The 26,071-nt window shown below is 39.1% G+C and overlaps 1 protein-coding gene across 1 annotated transcript in view; it reads right to left on the bottom strand.

Annotated features, from left to right (window-relative positions):
• PCNXL2 (pecanex-like 2 (Drosophila)) overlaps nt 1-26,071 on the bottom strand; it is a gene marked incomplete at its 5' end in the record, with an annotated part of 148,871 nt that overhangs the window by 63,695 nt on the left and 59,105 nt on the right. Inside the window, 6 exons of the mRNA XM_009082871.1 lie at nt 7,785-7,962; nt 11,354-11,495; nt 15,474-15,624; nt 16,148-16,240; nt 23,131-23,227; nt 25,445-25,554. Coding sequence (XP_009081119.1) covers nt 7,785-7,962; nt 11,354-11,495; nt 15,474-15,624; nt 16,148-16,240; nt 23,131-23,227; nt 25,445-25,554 — 771 coding nt within the window. The remainder of the gene's footprint in view (nt 1-7,784; nt 7,963-11,353; nt 11,496-15,473; nt 15,625-16,147; nt 16,241-23,130; nt 23,228-25,444; nt 25,555-26,071) is intronic.

The raw sequence follows: 26,071 nt of genomic DNA, 5'->3' as shown, positions 1-26,071 counted from the left end.
AGTTAAGTGCAGAAAGCAATTATTTCCCAATTGGAACAGGTATTTCTTTATAACACTCTTTAGATCCTGATAACTTGAGACGATTTGAACTCTGACTCTCTATTTAATTTTTTATGTTAAGTTAATTCTGGTAAATTGGTAGCTCCAATGCAGCTTCAAACAAATTCTAATATCTACCGGTAATTTTATTTTTTCATGTCAACAAAAACGAAGATACATCAAGAGGAAGTTGTGATCATGCATGTGTTTATGGGCGTGAAATTAAACTTAGGTGGAATAATTGTATTCTAGTTCATGGGTTTGCTTTGCAAATCACCGACTTTCTGTTTTTATTTAATACCACTTAAAACAAACTTCACCTATGAAATCCTACAAAACAAGATTTACTAGAAATACTAAAGGTTTTTAATGTTTAAGTAATTGTGACATTCTATTGGTGTATTTGAACAGCACTATGTTTGAATTAACAACAAATACTTTCCAGGCTGTCTTTATTTGCATCTGCTTACAGACATTTGAAGACTTACTTAATATTGTGGGATTTCAAAATCATTGTCTGATGCGATACATGTAAGAGGATCAAAATATAATCAGTTCAAGGCTCTGACATCAAACCTTTGTGGAAAGAATATATTCCCAAAGCACAGCATTCAGCACTAAACATTGACAGTATACAAAAGCATGTTTTAAGCACTTGGAGTAACAAGTCTTGGAAGCCTTATACTTGAAGTTAAATGTTAACCAGATGTAAGTATGATGAAGATTATGACGATAAGATGATGATAAAACCTAACAGCCCTGGATCTGCTCATGGCAGATGCTGCTTCTTCCTACATTGTCAGCTGACAGCAAGAGCCCAGGGAAGGAGCCTGTGGCACTGTAAAAAAATGACTCCCATATATCCCAAGATAGGCAAAAAGGACAAGATCAGAGCTCATCAGCTTAATATGCAGAGGGCCAGACAAGCAAAATAAATCAGTGTAGCTGGCACTGATCAGGCACTGACTAGACTTTTCATTGAAGCCTTCATAAGCACGGCTTCTGCCAACACTGTATCTTCCCAGAAACTTCCTTTACCAAAGGACTGTGCCTGTGCAAACCTCATGAAGTTCAACAAGGCCAGCAGAAGGTCCTGTACCTGCGTTGGGACAATCCTAAGCACAGAGACTGCACTGAGAATGGTCAGAGAGCAACCCTGAGGAGAAGGACTTGGGGGTGTTGGCGGTTGAAAGGCTGGACATGACCTGGTAACGTGCACTTCCAACCCAGAAAGGCAACTGTATCCTGGGCTGCATCAAACCCAGCATGGCCAGCAGGCCGAGGGAGGTGATTCTGCCCCTGAACTCCACTCTCATGAGACCCCACCTGGAGCACTGCATACAGCTCTAGGGCCCCCTGCACAAAGAGCACATAAATCTGTTAGAGTGGGTGCAGACAATGGCAAAGATGATAATCAGAGGACTGGAGTACCTTTCCTCTGAAGACAAGCTGAGAGAGTTGGGGTTGTTCAAACCTGGTGAAGAGAAGGCTTCAGGGAGACCTTAAAACCATCTTCCAGTATCTAAAGGAAGCCTAGAAGAGAGCTGGAAAGAGGGGCTTTTTTACAAAGGCATGAAGTGATAGGACAAGGGGGAATTGTTTTTAACTAAAAGAGGAGATATTTAGATTAGGTATTAGAATTAGAAATTCTTCACTATGAGAGTGGTGAGGCACTGGAACAGGTTGCCCTGAGAACCTGTGGCTGCCCCATCCCCAGAAGTGTTCAAGGCCAGGTTGGATGGGGCTTTGGGCACCCTGGTCTAGTGGAAGGTGTCCCTTCCGATCTGTTTGTGAAACTTGGTGATCTTTAGGGTCACCTTCCAACCCAAACTATTCTATCATTCTGTGGTAAAAGTTGATACAAGAAAAAGCACAGAGTAAGTTGCACACTGAAGTGCTCAAGATTCCTCTTTCAGTGCCTGCATGACCAGATACAGAACACACCTCTATCAGCATTGCATGCGCATGAACATAGTCCTCAGTGAGCCAGACTGACCCAGGGAGTGGGTGTATATCTCCCTGCACCCCCAAGTGCATTTGTCCCATTCTAAATTAAGAAAAAAACAAAAAAAAAGAACCGTCACCAAAAAAAAAGAAAGAAAATGTAATTTGGAAACAGTGCAAGGAATGAAGTCTGACAAAGAGGTCAGTGACGGAAGGCTGAATGAAAAATCAATTAAATCATCCCTCCAATATTAAAAGGAAACATGAATTGTACAGTGCCCAAGAGAGTTAAGGAGTCTATGGAAAATACCACTGGGATTATCCTGTCAAATATCAGATGTAGCCTTGGGTATTTTACTCAGCAGAAAGGATCTTAAAAAGGGTTTATATACCAGATATCAAAAGTTGAGGAAACAGCAGTGAGCCAAGAGGGTACAGATGATTAAGACATTGGATTTCAGTATGCACAAATGGCAAGAAATGGATTAAAATATGAATTAACGACTTAGTGCCAGAAGCTTTGAAGTGAAACATCAGATTTAGAGAAGGATGAAAAATCAGAAGAGGAAAGGAAAAAGAGTGAGGCTTTTGACTTATAAGTAGCACCTAAATCAATGGGACATGCCAACTAACTAAGAGTTTTATTGCCACAAAGGCAATAAAAAGATCCAATAGGTTAATTACTTGACTTCAACAAAGCACCAAGAACCTAAATGCACTTGGCAGCACTTTCTCATAAAATGAAGGAAAACAAGATGACATGCATAATTTCTTTCCTGTCCAAAGGATTGCTTTGTGGATGTTGAAAGCTAAGCCTGATCAGCACAGGTCTGTCAAGTTCTTACAAACTGGCTGCCTTAGCTGGATCTACTTTGACATAAAGATCATCTTTCGTAAATGCATGATCTTGGATACTATGGCAGGGAGAAGCACGGAGAAAAATTCTTATTAAAAAAATGTGGATTCCTTATTAGCTGGAAAATGTATTCTGGGAAAGAACAAAAAAATCAGACAGGGAAATTGTATTCTTAAGTGAGCTCAGCAGGAGTAAGAGTACTTAGGCAAATGAATTCAGTGTTAATGAAGGGAAATTTAACAAGCTATGCTTCTTTGATTATGTTGCCTTATGCATGAAGACAAATTCAGAACTCTCAGAGGACTTGACTATAAGAAAATATAAGGTGATTTCATATTTTTGTATTGCTAATTAGTTCATCCACACACACAAATTAAGAGGCCATTAAACTGCCTGACAGTAAGATACACGACACTGAAAGAGATAAGAAGTTGTAGTTCTATACATTAGAGGGTTAATGACACCAGGTCTTATCATTCCCATCCAGATCCCTGTAGTAGATGAGTGTGCAAGCTAGGGGTAGCTCGCTCTTTAGGGCTTAAAGGAAGCTACACAGGTTTGTCAAAAATCCTTATTCTAAAGTACAGGTATCATTTCTCAGTTGTGTCTTCCAGATGAAAGAGTTGCAAAGAGCCAGTTTAGCAGCTTGGCATACAGGAATCTCCAGCATGCTGCTGATTGCTCCCAGTAGCGAAGAGCCCAGCAAAAAAAAACCCCACCAGTCTTTTGTAATAACCAAGTGCATACTACAGCCAGAAGCATCTACATTCACACTACCGAGTGTTTTTGTTGTCTTTGCTCCTTCAGCTCAAAATCAGCTCTACCTGAGGTTCCAAAAGCAGTTCAGGGAGACACTATGACCCTTCTCCACCAGCAAAATTTAGAGGATGCCTGTGGTACCGGATGAAATGGAAAATCGCATCCTTAGAAAAGCACAGCAAAACAGCTGGGGACAGGTCCTGCCCTGAGCATCTTTGTTAACATTCAGACAGTTCCAAATTTATATCCTTGCTGCTTGGATGCCTTTCATTTGTTTCTACTTCACACTTAACAATACTGGTTCATTCTTGACTTAAACAGTTGTAATTCAGACATCCTTTAAAAGCATCTCACATATCTGCCAAGGAGGGTAGTGCTGGGCACATTCCTATTTTGCTTTTGTGTTTGTTTGGTTTTATCACACTGAAGAAAGATGGACTGCATAAGCTACAACATACACTTAACTCTGCATGCATTGGTTTTTCCTCAGATAAATATTATGTCAGGAGACAGCAAAAGGATGGAAGAAAGGCCCATCTTTTCATCATTCCCAAATAGTTTATGCAAACTGGTTAATATTTCCACATTATTTTACCCTATTACTGACAAAATCTCAGATTTTTTTCCTACTGTTAGAAGTCTAGGAAGAAATCTCCTAAGTCCTATTATATATTCCATTTTTGCTATTCCAACGAAGAATAAATTCTCAGTTTTTTTGTGGGTTTCCATTTTCATCAAATAGGAACATTCTTATTAACCTTTGCACTGACATTATCACCTAAGAAGTCCAAGGAGAACAACTGGTTCATTTGAAAAGTTTACATAGACCGAGACAGTCTTGATTATCTGGTTTGACTTCCTGTAGAATATATATCAGAGCATTATACCCACAACTTTTGAATGAGCAACCACATGTTTTTAAAAGGCCATTCAGATCTGATATAAAGATTCTAGACAAGAGGAGTTTTGGACAGAAGAATCCCAGACTGAAGCCAAGGAGACAACCTGGGCTGGCTACGTGGAAAGTTTTAGCATAAGAAAGAAAGAGTCCTGTTTCACTTGAATTGAAAGCTGCAATCACTCTCACCAAGAAATAAGGAAGTCTTTTCTAAATGTTTATCTTGCTCCCTTCCCCCAAAGCAATTTGAAAGACAAAACAGCACACTCTATATATGCCTAATCAACTTTTAGATTTTCACATTCTGCAACTTGTCAAAATGTAAACAGCTAATAATTTTTAAAGAAGAAGTGAATTAACTGAGTCACATTATTAAGTCCTATGATGTTAAAAATACAAAAAAAAATCCAATGTCATGTAAAAAATCCTCAGGAATAGAACTAAATAGACTCTTTTGTTCTCTGCATTATCTCAGTGTGGGTGTCTTGGCTATTTGCAAAGAGAGATAAAAATCTGTGAGCAGCAATTTGGACTTCCCTGTCCCAGCTTGTTCAAGGAGCCATGTGTTCATTTGGAGCTACTGTTTCGACTAAATTACATTAAATCAACAGCACAATGGGGAAAACAAGGGAAACGCAACAAGTGAGATACTCAGAAACACTCTACCCGACATTCTTAGCAAAGTTTTATTCCATATAATCTGTGTCAAGAGCTGTTAGTGCAGTTGTGAATGCCTGTTGAATTTATATGCTTTCTTCCCCAGTGCCTGGCAGAAGAAAAAATCCTATCACTATGCCTTGAGAGAGTGCAAAGTTTTTTGTGGGAAAACCTTGCTTAAAAATTACCATCACTATGACTAAGGCACAAAGCTTCTAGTGTTCCCTAACTCAGAGGGTGATAAATTGACATTTTCAATGTGTAAGCAAAAGCTAGACATGACTGTAATAAATTCTGCTTGGCCACAGGTAATGGTAATAGAGACTATTTCAGGTTTTGTTTTTATTTTTAAAAATTGTTGCAAACATAAAAATGCCTGAACTACAGACAGAATCTGTGAAGACCCATAAAGCTTTTAGGAACAAAGGGCAGATGCAGCTTGCTTAGGGCCTATAGTATGAAATAAGCACACATTGCCTTTACCCTCAAGTGATCATATCCTTTACTAAAGTTCCACAATATTGAGCTAATTAAATTTCCAGCCCTAATTAGGGTAAAGAAAACTTACACCCTTTATGATTTGAAATTAAAAGGAATTTAATTGTTATCATCTGCAAAGCTATTTTTCATATCGGCTCTAATGATCATTGTGTAACTGTGCATGTACTTTTGTAATATAAATAATTCAACCATTTAACTTCAGGTTTTTTAAATGGAACAAAGACAACTCCACTGGCTGAACTAATGACCTGCAAAATTTCAGACATTATTAGATATGAAGATGGCAGATCAATTCTAAAACTACATTTTCCAAACATGTCTGTAATACATGCTTTCAGTCTAGTAGAGCAGTAGCTATTCTAGCAAACATCTCTGCTGAATTTGATATTCATCCTTCGTTATCTTGTTCTTATTGCTAACACCAGGTTTTTACTGTGAACAGTGGCTTCAAACTTCTCTAAAAAAGCCCATTGAAAAGACCTTACCTCTCAAAAAAGCATGCAACAATCCACAGCAGTGTTTTGCGATATGCTCACAAGGTCAGCATTTTCAAAATAATTTACTAATAGAGAAATTTACAATTCTGGTGTGCTAATTTTTTGATCCTGTAAACAGGTTTTTGGAGAATGAGTTCTAGTACTAAATAAGCCATTAGCCAGACATGGGACGTCCATTGATATACATCACTGAAATTTCTCTAAAGAAAGAAATGCACCCCTAACTAAGCAATGTGGTAATGGAACAAATACTGAAAACTGGCATCACTTTCACTGGTTCTCTGTCACTCCAAGGTAAGAAGCTTTAAAAATTGCTCTAATCCTATTTTAGGATCATGTAGTACAGGGTGAGGGGTCTCTTTAAAGCAGAGCTTTGTACCATCTTTCCTAGTCCTTTTCTTTTGCCCTTCCTCCCCAACCCCAGCAGAGAGAAAGCAGGACAACAGGTTTGAGGGTTGAAGGCTTGTAGCAGGCGAAGCTCCTACTGGAGTGTGGTCCAGGAGTTCAGTGAAAAGAGTGAGCTTAAGTTCCCTTACCAAATGGTTAATCCTCCCTTCTCCTCCTCCCTTACAGCAGCACAGAATTAAACCAGGAAAAGCATAAAATTTCTCCTTCACTACTTTCCTGAATGACTGGGAACTCCCAATGTAACACCAAAAAACTGGGCCTTTCCTTAAGCCTCAAACTTCCAGGTGGGCCTGGACAGCAGTATGAACTGATGCTTCTTGTGTAGAAGGGCTAACTATCTCCACAGCACATGCAGCAGACAATATAGAACCATGTCTTTCTCCTCACAGAAATTAAGTGATGCTAGCTGGGTCATACTCACACAGATAGTAGGAATATTCTAGAAAAAGAAACCAAGCAAACAAGCCTGACCAAAAAAAACTCCTGAACAACAACAAAACCAAACACCTCACCAGAGCTACCCCTGGATCAATATTTCCAATTCTTCAAGACTTTCTCATGTGTTATCAAGGTATCAGTTAGATGTGTTTCTTTCAGTGAAATCACATTCCAAACCAAGACAGGATCAGATCTGGCTGATCTGGCTTTGGTATTTTTAAAGTAGATTCAACTCGAAGACACTTCAAGAGTTAACAGTGTAAAAGAGAGGAAGGAGCTCTGAGGTTAAGGTTAAGGGCAGCATCACAAGGATAACAGACTGGAAATAGGAAAAGAAAAATGTTAAGGCTGACATTAGGAAAACATTTATTATCATGAGGATGATTAGATAAAGGAATAATTTCCCAAAGGAAGTTGTTGAGTCAACCACTAGAGGCATTCAAAGGAAACCTAGATAAAAACACCAGGCGATTGATCTGGAGGGCAGTCCTGCACTAATGACCCAAGAGGCTCTTTCCAACTCATTGAGGATTCCCCTCTTGAAAACAACAATTTCGAACTTTATATAGTATGAACAAAAAGTAAATTAAAAACATTGCACAAAAACAGAGAAAACACTTAAATGAAACCTTGTTTGCATTTTTACAGACTTTTTCCTCTACAGTACCAACAAGCTGTGTCTATACATGCATTCATTACTTCTAAAAAATCCAAACACCTATTGATCAGCACAGTGACATTGAGAAGATGTATTTTCCAAATAAATAACAGGAGTTATAAAGCTTGCCTTATGAAACACAATGGACATCATGAAGAAATCCAGCAAGAAATTTTCTGAAATATCTCTGTAGTCAAATCGGAAGAAGATTACAGTAAAGCTCAAAGTAACAAACTGATTAATAGGATTACAGAATGAGGAGCGAAGCAGTTTCATCCCAGCAACTGTTATCAGGATAATGTCACAGCTGTAAGAAAAGCAGAGAGAAAAAAACAAATCAAGTCATAAGGCCTTAAGTTATGATGCTCTTAAACACAGATATATTTCAGATTGCTAAATCTACACATCTTATTTATTAAAAGAACAAAGGATTAATACCACAAATCATGACATTTATTTCGCCCATGTGCAACTTTGTATTTTCCCCTTATCATTATCACACACTTGTAAGCTGTAATAAAGAATGAACTCTGTACTAAAAAGGGTAGTACTAAAAATTTTAGTTTGGGAATTATCTTGGCACTTTCATTAATACATTACTGTAATTGGAAAAAAAAATCTTGAACCCCATTTTTTTTTTAATAACAAGAAATGTCACTTGATGGCAGAATTTATAATTTAACTCTAATTTCATTATGCACTGCCAAAATTTTGGATATAAACACCCCTAGATGTGAAGTGTTTGAAATTCTTACCATTGTTCTTGATGGGAAGGTTGACTATTCTATATAGTAATTCATCAGATGAAAAGAAATTGTTTGCACCTATGTCTTGCAAAATGAGGGCACTTGAACGTATAATGAGTGACAAAGTAGGCCAGACATTTGCAATATGCATGGAAGGTTCTCCTCCAACCTGCTGCTAACCAGGAGAATGCCTGCTGCCATGACTGACACTTGACAGGCCAGTAAGGTTTTCATCATTCTACCAAGGTTTGTAAGTCTGTACATTTCCAGGTTGATTTGATTTCATGTGGCATTTATCCATTGTTGTATATCTTCTGTAATGCAGATGCAACTTTATTTGAGTGTGGATCATTCTAAAGGATCACCAGGACATCACTGTTGGAATGAAATGCCAAGCTTACCTTATTTTCCACCTTGTCAGGGCTGTTCTTTTCCATTTGCCCCAGATTTCTGAATGGAAAACCTACTGACTAATCTAAATAGAAGAAGCCACTAGAAGCCATCACAGTGTATCCTATATGAGTCAGTTGGTTCTCTCATTCTTCAGAAAGCAGAAATTACTTGCAACATGGAGGAATTTTCACACAGAAACTTACAGATCTTACAGCAAAAGGAAGACATTTTTTGTCACTGGATCTGCTAAAATTTCACCAAAAAATGACATTTTATAAATGAATGCACTTGGAGGTAACAGAAAATAATTTGCTCATTATCCCTCTTCCGTAAAAATCCTGGCACACAAGATGCTTTTCCTGGGGCTTTAACTCTCAGCAGAGAGAGAGTAAGAGAACATGAGAAGGAGGGAGCTGCTTTCTGATACCTCTGTGGCAGGTAATGGGCAGGCACTTCAGCTTGTCAGCATGGGTCCCGTTAATAACCAGCACATCAGGGTCTGGAAAGCTCAAGCAAACTCCTGAGTGTGAAGGAGATGTTCTGCCTCCTCAAGAAGCAAACTGCTTCAGTCCTTTAAATCACAAAGCAAGATGAAGCTTCTTCAAAAAATAAGTTCAATTTGAGAAAAAGTCCAACATCAAAATATGGAAAATGTACCACCTCAGACACTTTCAGACACAGAGGGGGAGAGTGCCCTCCCTTCTCTACAGCATGATGCAGTCTGATCCTTGGGTGGTCAATAACTAAGTAATGTTCCAGCAACAGAAAGGTATTTATGCATTAAAGCACAGAAAGTACAACCCTCAGTAACACTGTACACGGAAGGAGGAAAGAGAATGCACAGTCTCTCACGGGCTTACAGAGTTGAGAAAGAGGTAGGATCTGGAGATTAATGCTTTGTGTGGCATTTAGATGGCAGCTGTAGAGAAAGCATATTAAAGAAGAATGCCAGAGGAGAAGGGATACTGGGAGCTTCATGGAGAGACCACAGTCACAAGGAGAAAACCCAAGTTTTTAATCCAAGGTGATCACACAGACGCAAGGGGGATGGGAAAGGAAAGGACAGCAATGGTATTCCCCCACAGGCCAAACAATCAGAGGCAGACAAATGTAATTACTTTCTTTAATCTCAAGACTTCTGGGGGTCTGACTCATTCCTTCTGAACACTTGAGGGAGGTGATACTTTAAAGTGCAATCTAGCTTGGAGGAATGACTATGTAAAAATAGCACCTTCCTAACCCTACACATTTGCTCGGTGCATGTGTTCAGTCACGTCTGCTAGCTAGTAACAAATGACATTTTAATTACTTTTAATTCTGCCAGCCTTGCAAAACTATATAGAGGGATGAGTCTGGATGCAGTTTCACCCTGGACAATACACCTAAACTCTTGAAGCACCTTGGCCTTAGCATCTCCCAAGTGCCCAGGGGGGGAAAAAGGTCAATGGAGAACTACACATGTTATCAGTGAGTGATGGGTGAGAGTCTCTCTGGATAAGTAGTTGTCTGAGAGAAATATGCAGAAAATTTGATTAATGCCCTAGTCCAGGTTTCAGTCCCTAAAAAGCAGGGGCCACCTTTTCCATACAGTTGTGTAATTCCTAAAGCTCTGTTGCTCCTTAAGAGAGACAAATAATTAAACCAATGTGCAATTTTCACAAACTTCTTTTATCTCATATTTAAAATTAGGAATTTGTATTATTATTAACACTGAGGAACTCTCCCTCCCCACTTCCTAGCAATTTTTCCTGCTACTGGCACCTTCCTTCCTGAACACAAGGCTGTTTCTTTGTTTTGTCATCTGCATCACTATCATTCTGATAAAAAGACTGCAGAAACTCTGCTCACTGGGGATACTGCAGTCACTAAGCCTGCTGAATATCTGCGGCAGGCAAGGCACTGACTAAAATACTTACCATAAAAGGCTGTCTGCAAGGATCACACTGTGAGACCATGGATCAGCATCACCAATTCGGCTTAATATTGAAGACATCAGATTTTGTCAAAACTTGTATCCCTACCTTTCTCAAACTGATCTTAATGCAGGACTACCCACCATTCTACACTGTTGAATATTTTATTCAGTCTTGCCTTAAAAGACTTGTGTGGCAAAGCTTCTGATAATTCCTTTGGGAGACTGCACCATAGTGTTAAAAATGCTCAGATAGGAAATGTTTCCTGATATCCAGCCTAGATTTCTCATTTTCATCTGATTAATTCCAGTTACCCCACTGAGTTTATGCCCATCAAACACCTGCAGCCTAGTATAGTGTGTCTTGCTTTTAATTGACATATTTAGATGTTCCATATATATCTATATATAGCTCTTTAATCTTTTAATTTCACTCCTGCTCACTGGAGTCATATCTTAGTGTGTGCTGAGGTAGTTTTGCATTTTTCTCATAGCAAAGCCAATGATTATTGTATACTGAACTAATATGCATGAAAGCAAACTGTGATAAGATTACAGGCTTATTTAAAAACAAATTCCATTTCTCAATCTTCAGTCTAAAACCAAATATTCTACTAATCACATGCTTTGAGTTATAATCTACTTACTGTGTACCAAGCTTCTTGTATTTACTAATTGAGAAAGCATCAATGGTAAGTGCATTCAGTATTATAGCTGGATATAAAATATATTTCTCAAAGCACTGTAGCCACACATAGAGCCTTTCAAACCACATCAAATGAGCAGCATCTGAAATAGAAATTCAGATAACAGATCATGTCATCATGAATTTTTTGCACTGCAATACCATAGAAGAAATGACTTAGCTCACATTAATAAATATTGTCAATCGACTAATTTATGAAACAATGGAATTCATAATTCTTTTACAATAGAGAAGTAATTTTGCTCTCTGAATTTAGAGAGTATCTGATTTGCTGCTTATAACTGCTCTCAAGAGACACACTCAGAAACAATAAAAGATAGTACACACTAGATGGTAGTTTCTACATCATCCAATTACTTAGTGTCTATACTAAATAGCACTTTTAGCCACGTAATGACTCCAGAGAGACCCTCTCCAGCTCCAGCACTGACCTGGTGAGTAACCTGGGGAACCTCATTTGAACACTGTGCCTTTCCTTCCCCATCTCATAGTGGCAAGACACTGTTCATTAGAGTGTAAAGTATCACTGATAAATGAAACATCCCTTGAGATCTAAAGCTTGAAGAATCTTCAGGAGCTAGAAACTGTTATTGATGTTTCTCAAAACACTTAAACAGCCATTGAAAAAAGTATCAGCCAGGTTCACATTATTCCCCATCAAGGTATAACTTTTTTTGCAGTAGACTTTTCTAGCAATACCACAGTGCTTAATACAAGTATTAAACAAGAACTGGATGCTCCATGCAATTCAACTGCTATGAGAACTTAGGTGAACTGAGTGCAGAAACACTTGTGTAGAAACAAAAATAATGCCTTTATCCTCAAGCAAGCTCCGCTAGACAAGGTTATTGGAAAAACTGTGAACACAAAAAAGACAGAACTTGGTATTGACTCAGAAATAACAAAGCAAGCTACTGAATCTCCAATAATCTTCCCTGCAGAAATGAAAACAATTATGTATACATATTCCACTCTCCCATACACACCTTTTCAATGACAAGTGAAGAAGACACGCTGAATCAACAGATTTGTGTGCCCTACAAGCACAGCTGTATATTGTACAGGCTCAAAGAGACAGATCTAAAAGCAATCCTTTTCAATTACCTGTAAGTCATGCATTACCAGTACCTTAAGCTAAGGCAATGCTCTTGTAAAAATCTGCCTTCAGAAAATATGATTAACTTCTGTTTTTCATAATGCTATAAAAATATTTCTTCCTCTATTACCTAAGGGCCACCTGCTAAAAGGTCATACATGCAAAAAGTCCATTTTGAAACCTAGCTGTTGTCCTCTGTTCCTCTCACCTCCTCCTGAACTACAAATTTCTCTCAAAGCTCCACTCAGCAACTCAGCTGAGTTCTGTGTAAGAATTGAAGCTACAGTAAAGAGATATGCATATCAAGCAGACCAAAAAGAAGGTAGCTGCAGGAGCAGAGAGAGACCTGCACAGACAATGCAGACAGAAAAAAAGAGTTCACATTCAGAGGGGCTGCAGGGAAAGACATGGATGATTTGAAATCTGTGGGGTATAAAAGCAATAGTGGGGAGGCAGGAGAATTAAAAATAGCCTAGAGTTTCTTTCTCACTTAGTCCTGTACTAGTTTCTACACATCTATTATCCTGTAAGCTCATACATCTTGACCTCAGCCTTTCTTCCTGCAGCCAGGCAAAACAATGACAAGTAATAAATGAGTTATCTCACATAGGCATCATGAGAACTGGTCTGATAATTGCTATTCTACAGAATACCTGAAAGTTTGAACAGTTCATTCAGAGTCTATGAAACAAAGCCAGGAATAAACTTGTGGAATTGTCATTATCAGTAACTTGTCTAATTGCAAGCAATCATTTGTCTCCCCATAGCACTACACTTGTCAAAAAAACAGGATGCTGAAAATTAAATTCTACGCAATAAAACTCCTCAGAGACATCTTGTTTTCTGTACTAGTCCTTTCATTGTCCGTACCTGACAACTATGGGGTACTATTGTCCTTTTTCCAAGTTTCTCTTCCTATACAAACAGGGAACCTATGACTTCAGTTCCTACATTTTTATTACAGGGTAAAAGAAAGAAGACAGCCTGTCAGACACATCTATCAAAGGGATTACCTTTTCCTCAGTCTGTCTCATCTCAGAACATGATAAAAAAACCTCTGCAGCAGCCTAAGGGACTGAAATATATTTTTACTTGTTTTTTTACTCTTGTTTTCTAACACACAACACTAGCTACATTGAAATAACACTCAAGCCCCAAAGTGTGGAAATGGACCACATATAAATGAGGACTGCAAAAGAAGGAAAAAGCCTTTTGCCTGCAGCAAGTAGCATGAAAAATGCAGCTGCATCTCAAAACAGAAAGAAACCCATCTCTGGAGATCAGTCTGGTTGGTCTCTACCTTCAACCTTTTCAAAAGCTGAGTCATTGCATTTAGGAAAACAATGTTTTCTGACAAACATAGACTTAATCAGGACAATGCAAAGACATCCTTAGCCTTTTACAATTAAATGATGAAACAAACCATAAAACGTGGATATTCATCAGAATTACTGCTTATGAGGGAGAAGAATTCTTGAACACTGTTTTCAGTTGGGCATGATCCTTAATAAGATTTATATTTCTATTACACTTTCCTTGGTGTATTGCAGTAAAAGTTAAAAGGCAACCTTCAATCAAGTCTCTTGGGTACTTTTTTCATACCCAACCCTTGTTTGGAAACTAATCGTTTTGAAATACAAGATTTTGTAAAATAAAAAAGAAGATTTAAATTCTTAATGTATGGTTTTGCAGAGAGTGATCTGAACTCTTTTGTTTTCTAGTTGAAGAACAGGCTAAAGTCCCTCAGCAGACTGTGTTCTGACAACGCTGTCTTCAAACACTTCAGGAACATATACTGAGAATTATTAAGGCATGGGATCCATCAAGAAATGACAAGCAAGCTTTAAGCTGGTAGCAAAGGCACGATGAGAGCTGGGGTGGCGGGGGAAGATGTGCTTCCCAAAGCACACTGTCTGCTTGCAGAAATAGCTGCATCAGAACAGGAAATCAGATCTCAACATGCTAAAATTACTGACACTCATATGTATCAGGGCACTACCCAATGAAGCCAGCAGGCACTAGCAAGAACAAGTCTTCAAGAAAATTTCATAATTCCTTTTAATTTTAATGTTTCTCCAAAAGTGTTACAATTGAAATTAGAACTCTAAATTGCACTACCCTTGCTGATCTGTCAGAAAGGAGAAAAAGTAATTCTGCCTCAATTTAATCAATCAAGTTTTTCAGTTATATAAAATGCTGACCTATTAGGCATGAAGTGTAACATATCAAGCAACACAGCAAGGAACAGTATCGTAATGTAAAAACAAAAGGCAGATCAGATGATGACTTGTGAAAGATCACATAGGGCCTGTAAAATAATTAAGCGACAGGAGCATCTGACATAGGAGAGACAGAGAGCTGGGGTTGCTTAGCTTTGAGAAGCCTCAGCGTGCATCTTATTAATGCCTGACTGGGGGCATTTTGGGGGTGTAAGTATCTGATGGGGGGAGTAAAGTTGATGGAGCCAGGCTGTTCTCAGTAGTGCTCAGGAAAGGAAACAGACAAGACTGAAAATCCATTTTGACATAAGGAAAAAACCCAACAAACCGGACCACAACTCAGAGTAACCTTTCCTACTGTAAGTATGACTGAATGCTCTAACAGGTTGTATAAAAAGGTTGGGGAGTCTCCATGCTTGAAGACAATAAAAACTGGACACAGCCCTGAGCAACCTGTTCTAGCTGATCGTGCTCTGAACAGGGGCACTGGACTAGACAATGTCCAGAGAAGCCTGCCCAGTGTCACCCCTGCAGGGGTATCAGGAGACAAATTACACAGATTCACAGATCTGCTGGTGATCAGATGGCAAAAATGACAATGATCAGCTTTGTATGTTATTCAATAGAGGGAAACATGAAGCATAACTTATTCTCCCTGCTTTGTTCCTTCTGGATTGTTTTTCCTTCCAAGCAAGACAAGCTGAAAGTCATTGTATCCATTGTTTAGAAAAGACTTTATTACAAACCTCTCACTTCCCTCTGCTGGTGCTCTTTGCTTTTAAGTATGGGGTGGGAGATCCAGAGCCAGGGGTGATGCTTGCGAAGCTGAGGAAGTATGTAATGTGTTACAAATCCCACAGTCCATGCTAAAGCAAACAGGACAATGCTGAGAAATGGCTGGGCCAAAGGAGAGAAAAAGAAACAGTTATGATCTGCAAACAACATTTCACTATATTTTTTAAAAAACATTTTTTAACAATTTCTATAATTGTATTTTCATGCAAATAATTTTTATTCCTATACTCCAACTCTGAATCTGCAGGTGAATATGGACTTTGATACATGTATTTTTCACACATAATTAACCAAATTTTTTTGAGTTAAACAGGCAAGGAAAAAATACAGATAAAAGGCAAGAGATCAGGGTTATTCATGCTGTCCCCTGGGTTCCCTATCATAAAAGAGCCATGGAGATATAGAGGTTTAAGGAAAGAGACGTCAAATAAGTAACACTGAAATTAATACAAACACCTATAAACAAACTGCCTTGCATATATAAGAATGTCATCACGACCAGTAAATACATTTTCACTAACTTCTCTTCCCACAATCTCTATTCTTTCCAGTTATAGCACCCTGTGGTTTTGCATAAAAGAAATATCTTAGGAGGGGGAAAAAAATTAAAAAGACAGATACACACCCTTAATGACAGAAACACAGTACTGGCACTGACAGCAAATGACAGAACAGCAGCTGCTGTGCAGACAATAAGATCCGATTTCAAGATTTCTCTCTGTGAAAATAATTATTTTATACAAAATTAGTAAGCCGATACTATTTTAACCAAAGTAAATTACTCCAGTCTCAATTACTTACACTCTGCATTGTGATAAGGCTAATCATCACTCCCTAATACAAATGTATTTTCCCCACTCTGCTTTGGGAAATTGTTTCTTCACACTCTAGGTTTGTTGAAGTAATCACATTTAAATTCATCATGCCTAATTTTAAATTATATTTTTAATAACATAGTTTTAATATTGTAGAAACGCAACAATATATTTTCATACTCAGCCTGATTCTGCTTAAGGAATATAACTCTTTTACATTACGAACTTTTTTCTGTTTCCATTTCCTATTTGCAAGCATTAAGATTTCTTCAAACTCCCTTTCTCTTGCATTACCAAAATGAGTCAGGCTTTCTTGCAATGCCTTCCGAGACACAAAGTTAATGCATTTTTTTATGTTCTAAAGTAACATGTCCCATTCTCTGATTTTCTGTATTGGAAGCCAAATTTTGGCACAATTTCATGGATTTCAGACAAGGTCTTTCTCTAGTGTCACTAAATGCTAATGAAAGAACATGTCTGCCTTTATGTAAAGATCTATAACTAGGGTAGGAGTAATCTTGTTTCTAAAGATTGGAAAATATCACTGTCTTTGCAGCCCATTTTTCTTGTGATTAAAATGTCATCCTCAGTAAACAAATAAACAAGATAGCTTGTGATCTGTGAGGTCTTCTGGATTGTACTTCAGAGGTCACCCAAATGTTTTTGTGAGTAAATGAAAATCTTGTCTCAGATTTATGAGAAGGGCATTTAGGTTCAGCACTCAATACTGCTGCTAAGTTACCAAATGAGTTACTATTTGTAGCTCTTGGTTTAGAAACTGACTTAAGCTTCAATTCAAAGACATCTAGAAACAATGTGTGAAAAGCAACACTTTCGTTAGAATTAGGAGCTCCTCCAATTTCCTGATGCTGCAATCTAGGTAGGTTTCATGTATCTCATCAGAGAAAAAGAAAGAAAGCTAAAATAATGATGGGAAGGCAAACCTATGAAAAAGGGAGATAAAAAGAAAGCAAGCGGAACAAGTGAACAACAGAAGGGTTGCGAATTACAGGGGAAGCTGGTAGCAACCACTATATTTAGACTGCCTATCACTCCCTGTTATGAAAGATGCTTCCTAGTAAAAGGTCACCAGCATCAGCACTTCCACTTACTGCAGCAGCCCTTTGAAATACAGCAGGACTAAAAAGCCTTCAGGCTCAAGAAGTACTTTCGCTTCGTCCCAGGAAACTCCGATACGGTTTAGCTGAATTCTCAAGCCACCACCAGTGTTCTTCCCCTTCCCAGGCTGCTCAGGAGCAAGTACCTCCACAGGAAGAGTGCTCCCTTCCCTCTAAGAGCCATGCCCTCTCCGGACAGCCCTGTACTCTGCTTGGACTACACACAGTGAGGAGGTGTAGGAGCAGAGTTATGTCTGCATAACTCATCCCAATCATCTTTTCAAAACATAGCCCTTCCAGCCTTGCTCCTTGGCTCTTGCATTCAACAAGAGAACCACAACATGAGGGACCTCACAGAAAAAACCTTTTCTTCCCTAATAAAACCTTTGATCCCTGCCTGTCCCCACAGATCCTCTCCATTCAGTTCAAACCTTCCCCTACTAGTAAGCTGTGTATCCATCTCTGACTCAAGTGGTTTTAGTATGTGGTGCAATACTGAAAAAAAAATGGTCCGATAAAAATGAATAAGGGAATTATTACTAATGCATGCAACGGAAATTATTTTCTTTTTAACCTTTCCAGATATTTTTAAAGATGTTGCACACAAAATCTATGTAAAACAGCAGTAATTAGCTTGTAAAATTCAGCATCTGAGACTGTTAAGCAGTGGCAAATTTATATGGCACTATTTCAGCCCTTTTGTGAATACATAGTATGAAGAGTCTTGATCAAGTATCATTTTCTGCACAGCTGAATCCAACTACTCAGTAGTCTAAAACAAGCTTATAAGAACAACAAACACACTCAAATCACATTCACAAGCTCTTCTGTACAACCAGAAAGGATTACTATTAAAATTATTGATTTCTCCCACAATCAGGTGACTGAAGAAGCTGCCATTTTTAGAACTATATCAACTATTAAGAATTTAGCTGCAAAATCAGCAGAAGTGATAACAGTGAACATTTTGGGGAGAGGTGGCATCCTAACTTCCCATTCCATGCCAGGTCACCAAAGAGAATCTTTTCAAACATTACATTCAAAAGAGAATGTATTACACAGATTATACTGCACAGGACTTATATTTCCCACCTTTCCCACACTTGACTCTCCAATTGCCCATTTTACAGGGATCTCATTGCTTTTGACACATTAACAATCTCATACAGGAAAAGGTCTATGTTTTAAAAGAAATATTATTATTCAGAGATTTAACCCCAAGTTTGACAATTGCACTCCCATTCTGGCAATATCTAAAGTGTTTAAAGTGTCATATATGTCCAGGCTTGTCCTTTCGCCCTTGCACTTGAACTGCTTCAAAATGGAAATGCACTGCTCAGCTGCTGATGTGCATAACAGTCCTCACAGGAGCATCTTCTTGATGTGGCTGACACTTTCAAACATCTCACAAAATTCATGGTTTTCTCCCTTCTAAAGCAAAGCTGAGCAGTGGCTTTTTTTTTGTTTCAAGTCATGGTATAGTGAACAGGGTCCCCCAGGAAATGGCTGACCCAGGGCAGTTAGGTATGTCTCTGGCTGAAGGGGATTCAGAGAGACCTTCCAGGATAAAAACTTGGGCATCCAGCTACAGGCTGCTGCTGCTCCTGCCCTTCTGTAGAAGGCAGCTATGTCCAGCAAAACATGTGCCTACCTTGGATGCAACTCTGTTCCCCATCCTGCCTTTAGACCCAATGGTCTAAAATGGGATTCTGGATGCCATTCCCAAGGCCAAGCATTTATGAGTTGAATATTGAATGGCCCCCCTACAATGTGATGCTTGACTCCTTTACTGCATTGGTCCAAAATGGAAAAAAATAGGCTAAATTAAGCTCTATTCACAGACAAAATCTCTGCAGTGAGAGATACTCACTGTTATAAGTTTGAGCTGGAAACAGGTCATATCTTTTCCTTCATTTTACGCACAGGCGAAGAAGAAAACTCAAACCAACATCACTACGCTTGATGCCTCAGAAATTTCACAAGCAGAATATATTACAGTGGCATTTTTAAAAAAATAAATTATCATCATAGAATCATAGAATTGTTTATGTTGGAAAAGATGTTTAAGATCATTGAGTCCAACTGTTATTTTCAATTATGTTTTTGGAGCTTTGTACAAATCCTTTTACTAGCTAACTAAATGTTTGTATTAAAGACCAGGAAGGAAGCTTGAGTTTGAATGTAACACATTATCACCCTCAGGCCATTGCTTAATCTAGTAATCAGCCATGTGGATGCCTACAGAAATTAATTATAATGGTAGGAAGCTCCATTCTCAAAGTTGAATGGTCAATTATCCATCACAGCTGCTTTATAATTCAGGCTTCCAAAGCTCACAGTTCTTACACAGCTATTCAGGCAAAGCAAAAGAGTAAAGGTCATGTAACTAAACATTAGAGATGCTGTATTTATTATTTCTAACATCAACGCAAAGCCACTACAGAATACAACACATTAATTTTCAATATTAACCTTGTTTGCTTTCAGCTCCTTGAGGAGGTGATTTGGTTCAGCAAGTCTCAGGTTTTCTTATTAAAATGGGTCTTTCTTAAATGGCATGTTATGCGGATCATATATCTGTATATAGACCAAGGCAAAGTTGGCTGTTGCATTGTATCCTGCCATCTCTTGCTACTGACAGAGGGTTAGGAACACCTTCCTTGCACAGGAGCACCTCAAGAAAAAAAATAAACCAACAACAAAGAACTACCATCATGAAATCTCCTCCACATACTGATGAACTGTTTCACACAGCTTCTGAACTGTTTGAAGATCCTCTTGCAAAAGTTCCGGAAATTATTTAAAATTGACTTTCAAGAGTCCCACATCCTAAACATGGTTGTGATTACTGAAGTAAGTCTGCAGAGACTATGAGTTGATTGTGCTTCTTGAACTTGAGGCACATGCATTTTCTCCTGCCTCAATTCTTCCCTATTTACTCTATTAGCACTGCACTGTGAGATAGCAGTGGGAGTCTCCTGGCAAACTGGTTAGTGTTTAACTAAGACAGAGGTACCAGATAACACAGGGGTTAGACAAAGAGCCCACGTTAATCAGAAATTGCCCTCTCTTTCTTCAAAAGATCTCCCAGTGTGGGGGAATTAGCACTGCTAATTGACATTGTACGCAAACACATTTGCTTACAGGTTTTTTATACACTAGGGGAAGCCCAGACAGAGGGGAAGAAAAACAAAGGCAAATAACTAGCAAGCTCCAGCAACACTGAAGGAAAGCAGCCTCTGCCTAATAGCAGCAGCAGCATGAAGCATCAAATGTATAGACCAGAAAAGTGCCAATTCCCCAAACCAGGTACATCCTGGAGAGCAAAAGGTGGCAGGAATCCCACTTAATTAATGCTAAAAAAAGTGTGGCGAAACATAGGAATGAGACATTGTGACAAGAAGAACTGAAGTCCTGTGTCTGGCAAATCCCACTGCAGTCCACCCTACACTTCTGCATCTTCCATCCCCGCGGCTCTAGGTCACAAGTGCAGAATATTCCTGTCCCATCACTGTCGCAAAAATAGTTTCAGAGTCTTCAGCATGACTCTGGTTTGAAAATAAAACCAGGATCTTAATTTGTTTGTTCTTTTGGTTTTTGTTTTCACTATATTGAGCCTTGCTCAAGGTTTTCCTCTGCACTATGAAACAAAACCAGTTAAGTGGACAGCTGCAGTAACTGCTTCAGTCCCCTGGCTGGGCTCCATCTGCAGAACAGATGAGATCACACTCTGTAGTTCTCCAAGAAAGGCACAATCAGCAAAAGACAAAACTACAGGGGAAAAAGCAGCTTTCCATTACATCTGCCATACAGTCCCCATGTACAAGAATGGACTCTCAATGAACCATGGCAATAACTTATATACTAGAAATACTGCAGAATATAGCAAAATGTTAATTTAAGTACTTTATTTTTAACTTTGTTACTAGATGAACTTTTATACTCCAGTGTCATCCTGTTAGAAACAGTTTAGCTTGCAAGAAACTGTTGCTCAATACAAGCAACAAAAAATAGCCTTAACACTTAATCTTATGTGGGCCTTATTAGAGTAAGCAGTTTAAAATAACATTATACATGGTAAAAAATGACAATGGAAGCAGTATCTTAGCAAACAAAGGTAGAAAACATCGGTAGTGTGGGATCAACTCATATGGTGAATGTAGGCTGGGTAACACCTTATAAAATGCCTAAGTAATGATTCAAGATGTACAGGAGACATGCATTCCTTTGAAGGGACATCTGGAGGCCAGGCCAGCTACCATACTAGGCACTATGGACTCTTGGGTCATGTCTAAGGGTCAAAAAAGGCAGTCTTACCATCCAGAGACTCGCTGAATGCTCCTTGCTTCTGCAAGCACTCAGAAGCTTAGGAAAAACTGCCTAGATTTCAAATACTCGTGTGCAGGCACTGGGGATGTGGTCAGGAGGAAGGGCTCTCCGACAGTCAGGAAGTAGGACTGATCATGAGCCTCTTAAAATATGTCAAACACCTCCTAACAGTTCTGGAAACTGATGTTTGATAGTATGTTAAGGGGTTGGAATGGACCCTAAAGATCATCTAGTCCCCACCCCCCCTGCTATGGGCAAGGACACCTCCCACTAAGATCAGGTTGCTCAGGGCTTTATCCAGCCTGGCTTTGAACATTGTCAGGGTTGGGGTATCCACAATCTCTCTGGGCAACCTGTTCCAGTGTCTTACCACCCTCACATTAAAAACCTTCTTCCAAATATCTAATCTAAATTTTCCTTCTTTCAATTTATCCCCATTATTCCATGTCCTATCACTACAGTTCCTAAAAAAAGAGTCCCTCTCCAGCTTCCTTGCATGGTCTTTCCACATGAACTCCTTATAAGATCAACCTCTCCAACCTCTCCTGGGTAACAGTAAACTGTTTTTTTAATATAAAAAGACACAAAAAGGAAGACAGGTCACTTCAGATGTTTATGCTGAAGTGGGAAATAAGCTGACACATGCCAGACAGTAGTAAATAAACAGCCTGCCAAGCAGAGACAATGAGATGGCAATATTTGGCACCAGACATGTACCTCCCTTTCCCATACTAGTCCAGTTTCACATGCTCCTTCCACGTCTACATGCCAAGTCTGGCAGTGTGCTCCACCTGGCTTGGCTGGGGTGGAGGGCACACAGTCAAGACTAAGTACTGGCACAGAAAACGGAATTCCTGAAAACCAGGTCAAACCCTAGCCATAGTAAATAAAGTATAAGGGCCGTTTTAAACACACTTAACTCTGTGGACCAAATCCTGCTCCTCTCCAACGTAGACAGGGAGTGTGAACACTTGTTGAACAATCCAGCCTACCTTGTACACACCAGACTGCCAGGCTGTAACTCTGTGCACAGAATCTGCATTAGCTCTCTAAGAACCAGGATGAGAGATGCCCCATTCTTCAGGCTCTAAGAGTGCCCATTAACTGTATTAAGGAATCAATGTTGCAGAGCCCTTCAAAGGAACCCTTCAGAAAGGAAAATTGCTGTGTATCCCCCATTCTCACTTCTGGCCTCAGTGTAAAGAAGATCTGGAAGAACTTATCTTCCCATTTTCTGTGCTTTTTGTAATTTAAATTACTAAATGAGAATAGTTAAAAGGTGCCTCAGTGGGGAAATCAGATCAGAGAGAGCTTTGAACCGAAAGTAATGAAAGAAAAAGTCTTACCACTGATTCTCTCATTTTTTCTGGGAGTGGATCTGCTGCTGAATCTTCAAATCGTTGGCGCAGATAGTGAGGAACATACTTGCATTGAATAAGGGACCTGTTTAAAGCAAAAATCTTAGTTAGGATACTTCTGAACATGTCTAACAGACGTGAATATTCCTGGAGGGCAGAGGAGGAAGAACAGCCTCAGATTTCCTTCCTCATGTATACACTAGATATCTTACCTCTATATAACAGGAGATTGGCATAAGCCAGATGTACCTGTGATTAGGGTAGAAATTCCTCACAAAAACACTGAGGAGTGTCAGCAGCCCAATCAATGTGACAATCATTTTGAGGAATAAGCAGAGAAGAGTACTGTTGCATTTATGCCTTTCATTAATATTTCAGCTAAGGTGAAACCAATATGAGAGCTCTTTAGACCCACATTAGGAAGGTCAAAGAAGCTATTTCTGTACAAACTGTATATTAATCCTCTCTTCAACATTTATATACTACCTCCTTCCTCCTCCATTTTGAAGTTTATGCCACAGGCCATTCCTTAAACACTGTTTCCAATCTTATTAACTTCCTTTAATTAAGTTCAGAGCTGTTTAAAAAATAAATCTTAAATCTCTTTCATAGGGATTATATGTTTTTATGATGGCACAATAAACATTTGATGTTGTTGTACACATATTTTTCATTTTAAGATTTTTAACAACCATTTCAGCTGCTAAAGATCAGATGAAGAATGTTATGAAATTGATAGCTAGATTTTCAAGTTAAAAAGGATTTAATGGTTTAAGATTACTTCCTTAAAAGTTACAAGGAAGACAAGTTTCTGTTTTATAAAAGAGGTAAATGAATTGATGCGTCCTTCCTGGGGAGTGGAAAAGAAGAATACATTTAAATTACTTCAAAATTGAAAGAGCTCACAATTCCATGCTGACTTGCAATTTACCTGTGTTTTACTCCAAGGCTAAGAAATCTCCCTAATACAGCACAGAGTGTCACTTCCTTCCATAACCAAGTTCCATACTGTAATGGTCAATGAACTACACACCACCTACACAAAGCTTGATCCAGGTCTACCTGACATCAGTGCCAGACACATAAGACTTTGGGTAAATTTAATGGCAATACATGCATGCAGTTCTTGTTGTTTTGCTGCATCAGAACCTAGGAATGTATAAACATCAGATTCCCTGAATGTTTCGGACAGTAAAGAAAGAATTTCTCAACTCTTGAGTAATATAGATTGGGATGCCAATATCCTACTAGTGCTCTGTATCGTTTCCTTCATCAGAACTATTTTACTTTTCTCAAGTTTCTCTACTCAAATATAATCTTGAATGGCATAAAAAGGTCTTCCACTTCCCCCTTTTCCCTCCAGCATTACAGAATGGCACATCCTACCACACTGCTTTACTACATGCCTACTACAATTTTAGTGCACGAAAGAGCCTCACCTCAAGACACACACAACACACCTCATGAATCAAAGGAGAGAACCTGTGAGTTTCTCCACAGGCTGTTCCCATTGTTCTAGGATAAAACTGAGCTGTCTGTGAAGCAGAATTCCAGATGGCACGGTGATCCTGGCTGCACAAAACCTACTTGCTTACTTAATATCACAGCCCTACATGTAACTGCCCAGCTGCTTGTGGATCACCACAGCCCTCATAACAGCCATATATCACAGTTTCCTCACAGGAAAATTCACATCTGCTGCCTGTGAGCTATGGATCTACAGGCCTGTCTCTCACACCACCTCCACCTGCAGATCACCATGCTGGGACTTCTCCCCTTGATCTCCCTTGTTTGCAACGTCAGCTCTTAACATACACTTCCTTTCCTCAGTTACCTCTACCAGACTGTGTCAGAGCAAAAAAAGGAAGGAGGCAATCTTAAACAGAGAGACATAGCCTATTACAGTAACCCTCAGCAAGAGATGGAATTCAGCCATCTTCCCAGCACATCAAATGTCCCTGGCCCCAGTGCTACTAAGCACACATTCTGCAACTCCAGTAGCCTGAGCACCCTCTCAAGTAAATCACTGTCCTCCAACCTGAAAAGCATACAATTTCCCAGAGGGAGAAATCTGCTTCAGAGAATTTGGATAGTGCTGCTAAAAGAGCACCAGCCTTACTGGTGATCTGACTGCAGCACTTCATTTATTTACAGGACTGATACCAACCATGCAGACATGGTGAGGAATTTCACCTCACCACAGCACTTACAGCATGCAATCCCTGTAGTTCTAAAACCCAAGGAATGCTCTGGTTGTGTGCTGTACAGAGTAACCAATAAATGACATTTACAGGCAACTTACATCAGTACAGACGGGTCACTGCTTTGTCTGCTGAGGTGATAAGAAAGTGCCACTAGCAGACCACAGAAAGCAGAGAACAGCGCTGGAATGTGCTGTGCATCCCAGGGTTCCTGAAGAGAAGGAGAGAAAGCAAAGCATTTGTAATTTAGGAATGTAGAACCTGAAAAAAAAATTAAGTAGGTTAAGCCATACGTGCAATGTAAAATGCACAGCATCTAAATTTGTACACCGTCTACCACAGACTGAAAAAACATTTTCATATCAAAGTCTATTATTGTGAAAAAACCCTGCAATTAAAGGCATGTTTTGTGCTCATATTATGCAATTCCTCTATAATCAGCAATTAGCTAGGAAACCACATGAAAGGCAGGTTTTCTTTCCTCTTTAATGAAACACTAGAGGAAAATTCTCATTAAAATGAGATCTGAGTGAAATCAACTGCACTGTATTTATCTAAATGCTAAATTGATATGCAGTTACTTGACCCGTAGCCAGATTGCATGTGACAAATGACAACATCACCTAGAACAGGCAGTGGGGTAGAGTTCTGGCACCTCACAGCTTTCTCCTGCTTTGTACATTACATCCAGGTCCTGCCTGGATGCTTACACAGGGGAGAGGGAGAGC

Source organism: Acanthisitta chloris, unplaced genomic scaffold (assembly GCF_000695815.1).
Source record: "Acanthisitta chloris isolate BGI_N310 unplaced genomic scaffold, ASM69581v1 scaffold4899, whole genome shotgun sequence".
In the NCBI taxonomy this organism is placed as follows: domain Eukaryota; kingdom Metazoa; phylum Chordata; class Aves; order Passeriformes; family Acanthisittidae; genus Acanthisitta; species Acanthisitta chloris.
The sequence above is the reverse complement of the archived record's forward strand: the minus strand, read 5'-3'. Positions and strand labels throughout refer to the sequence as shown.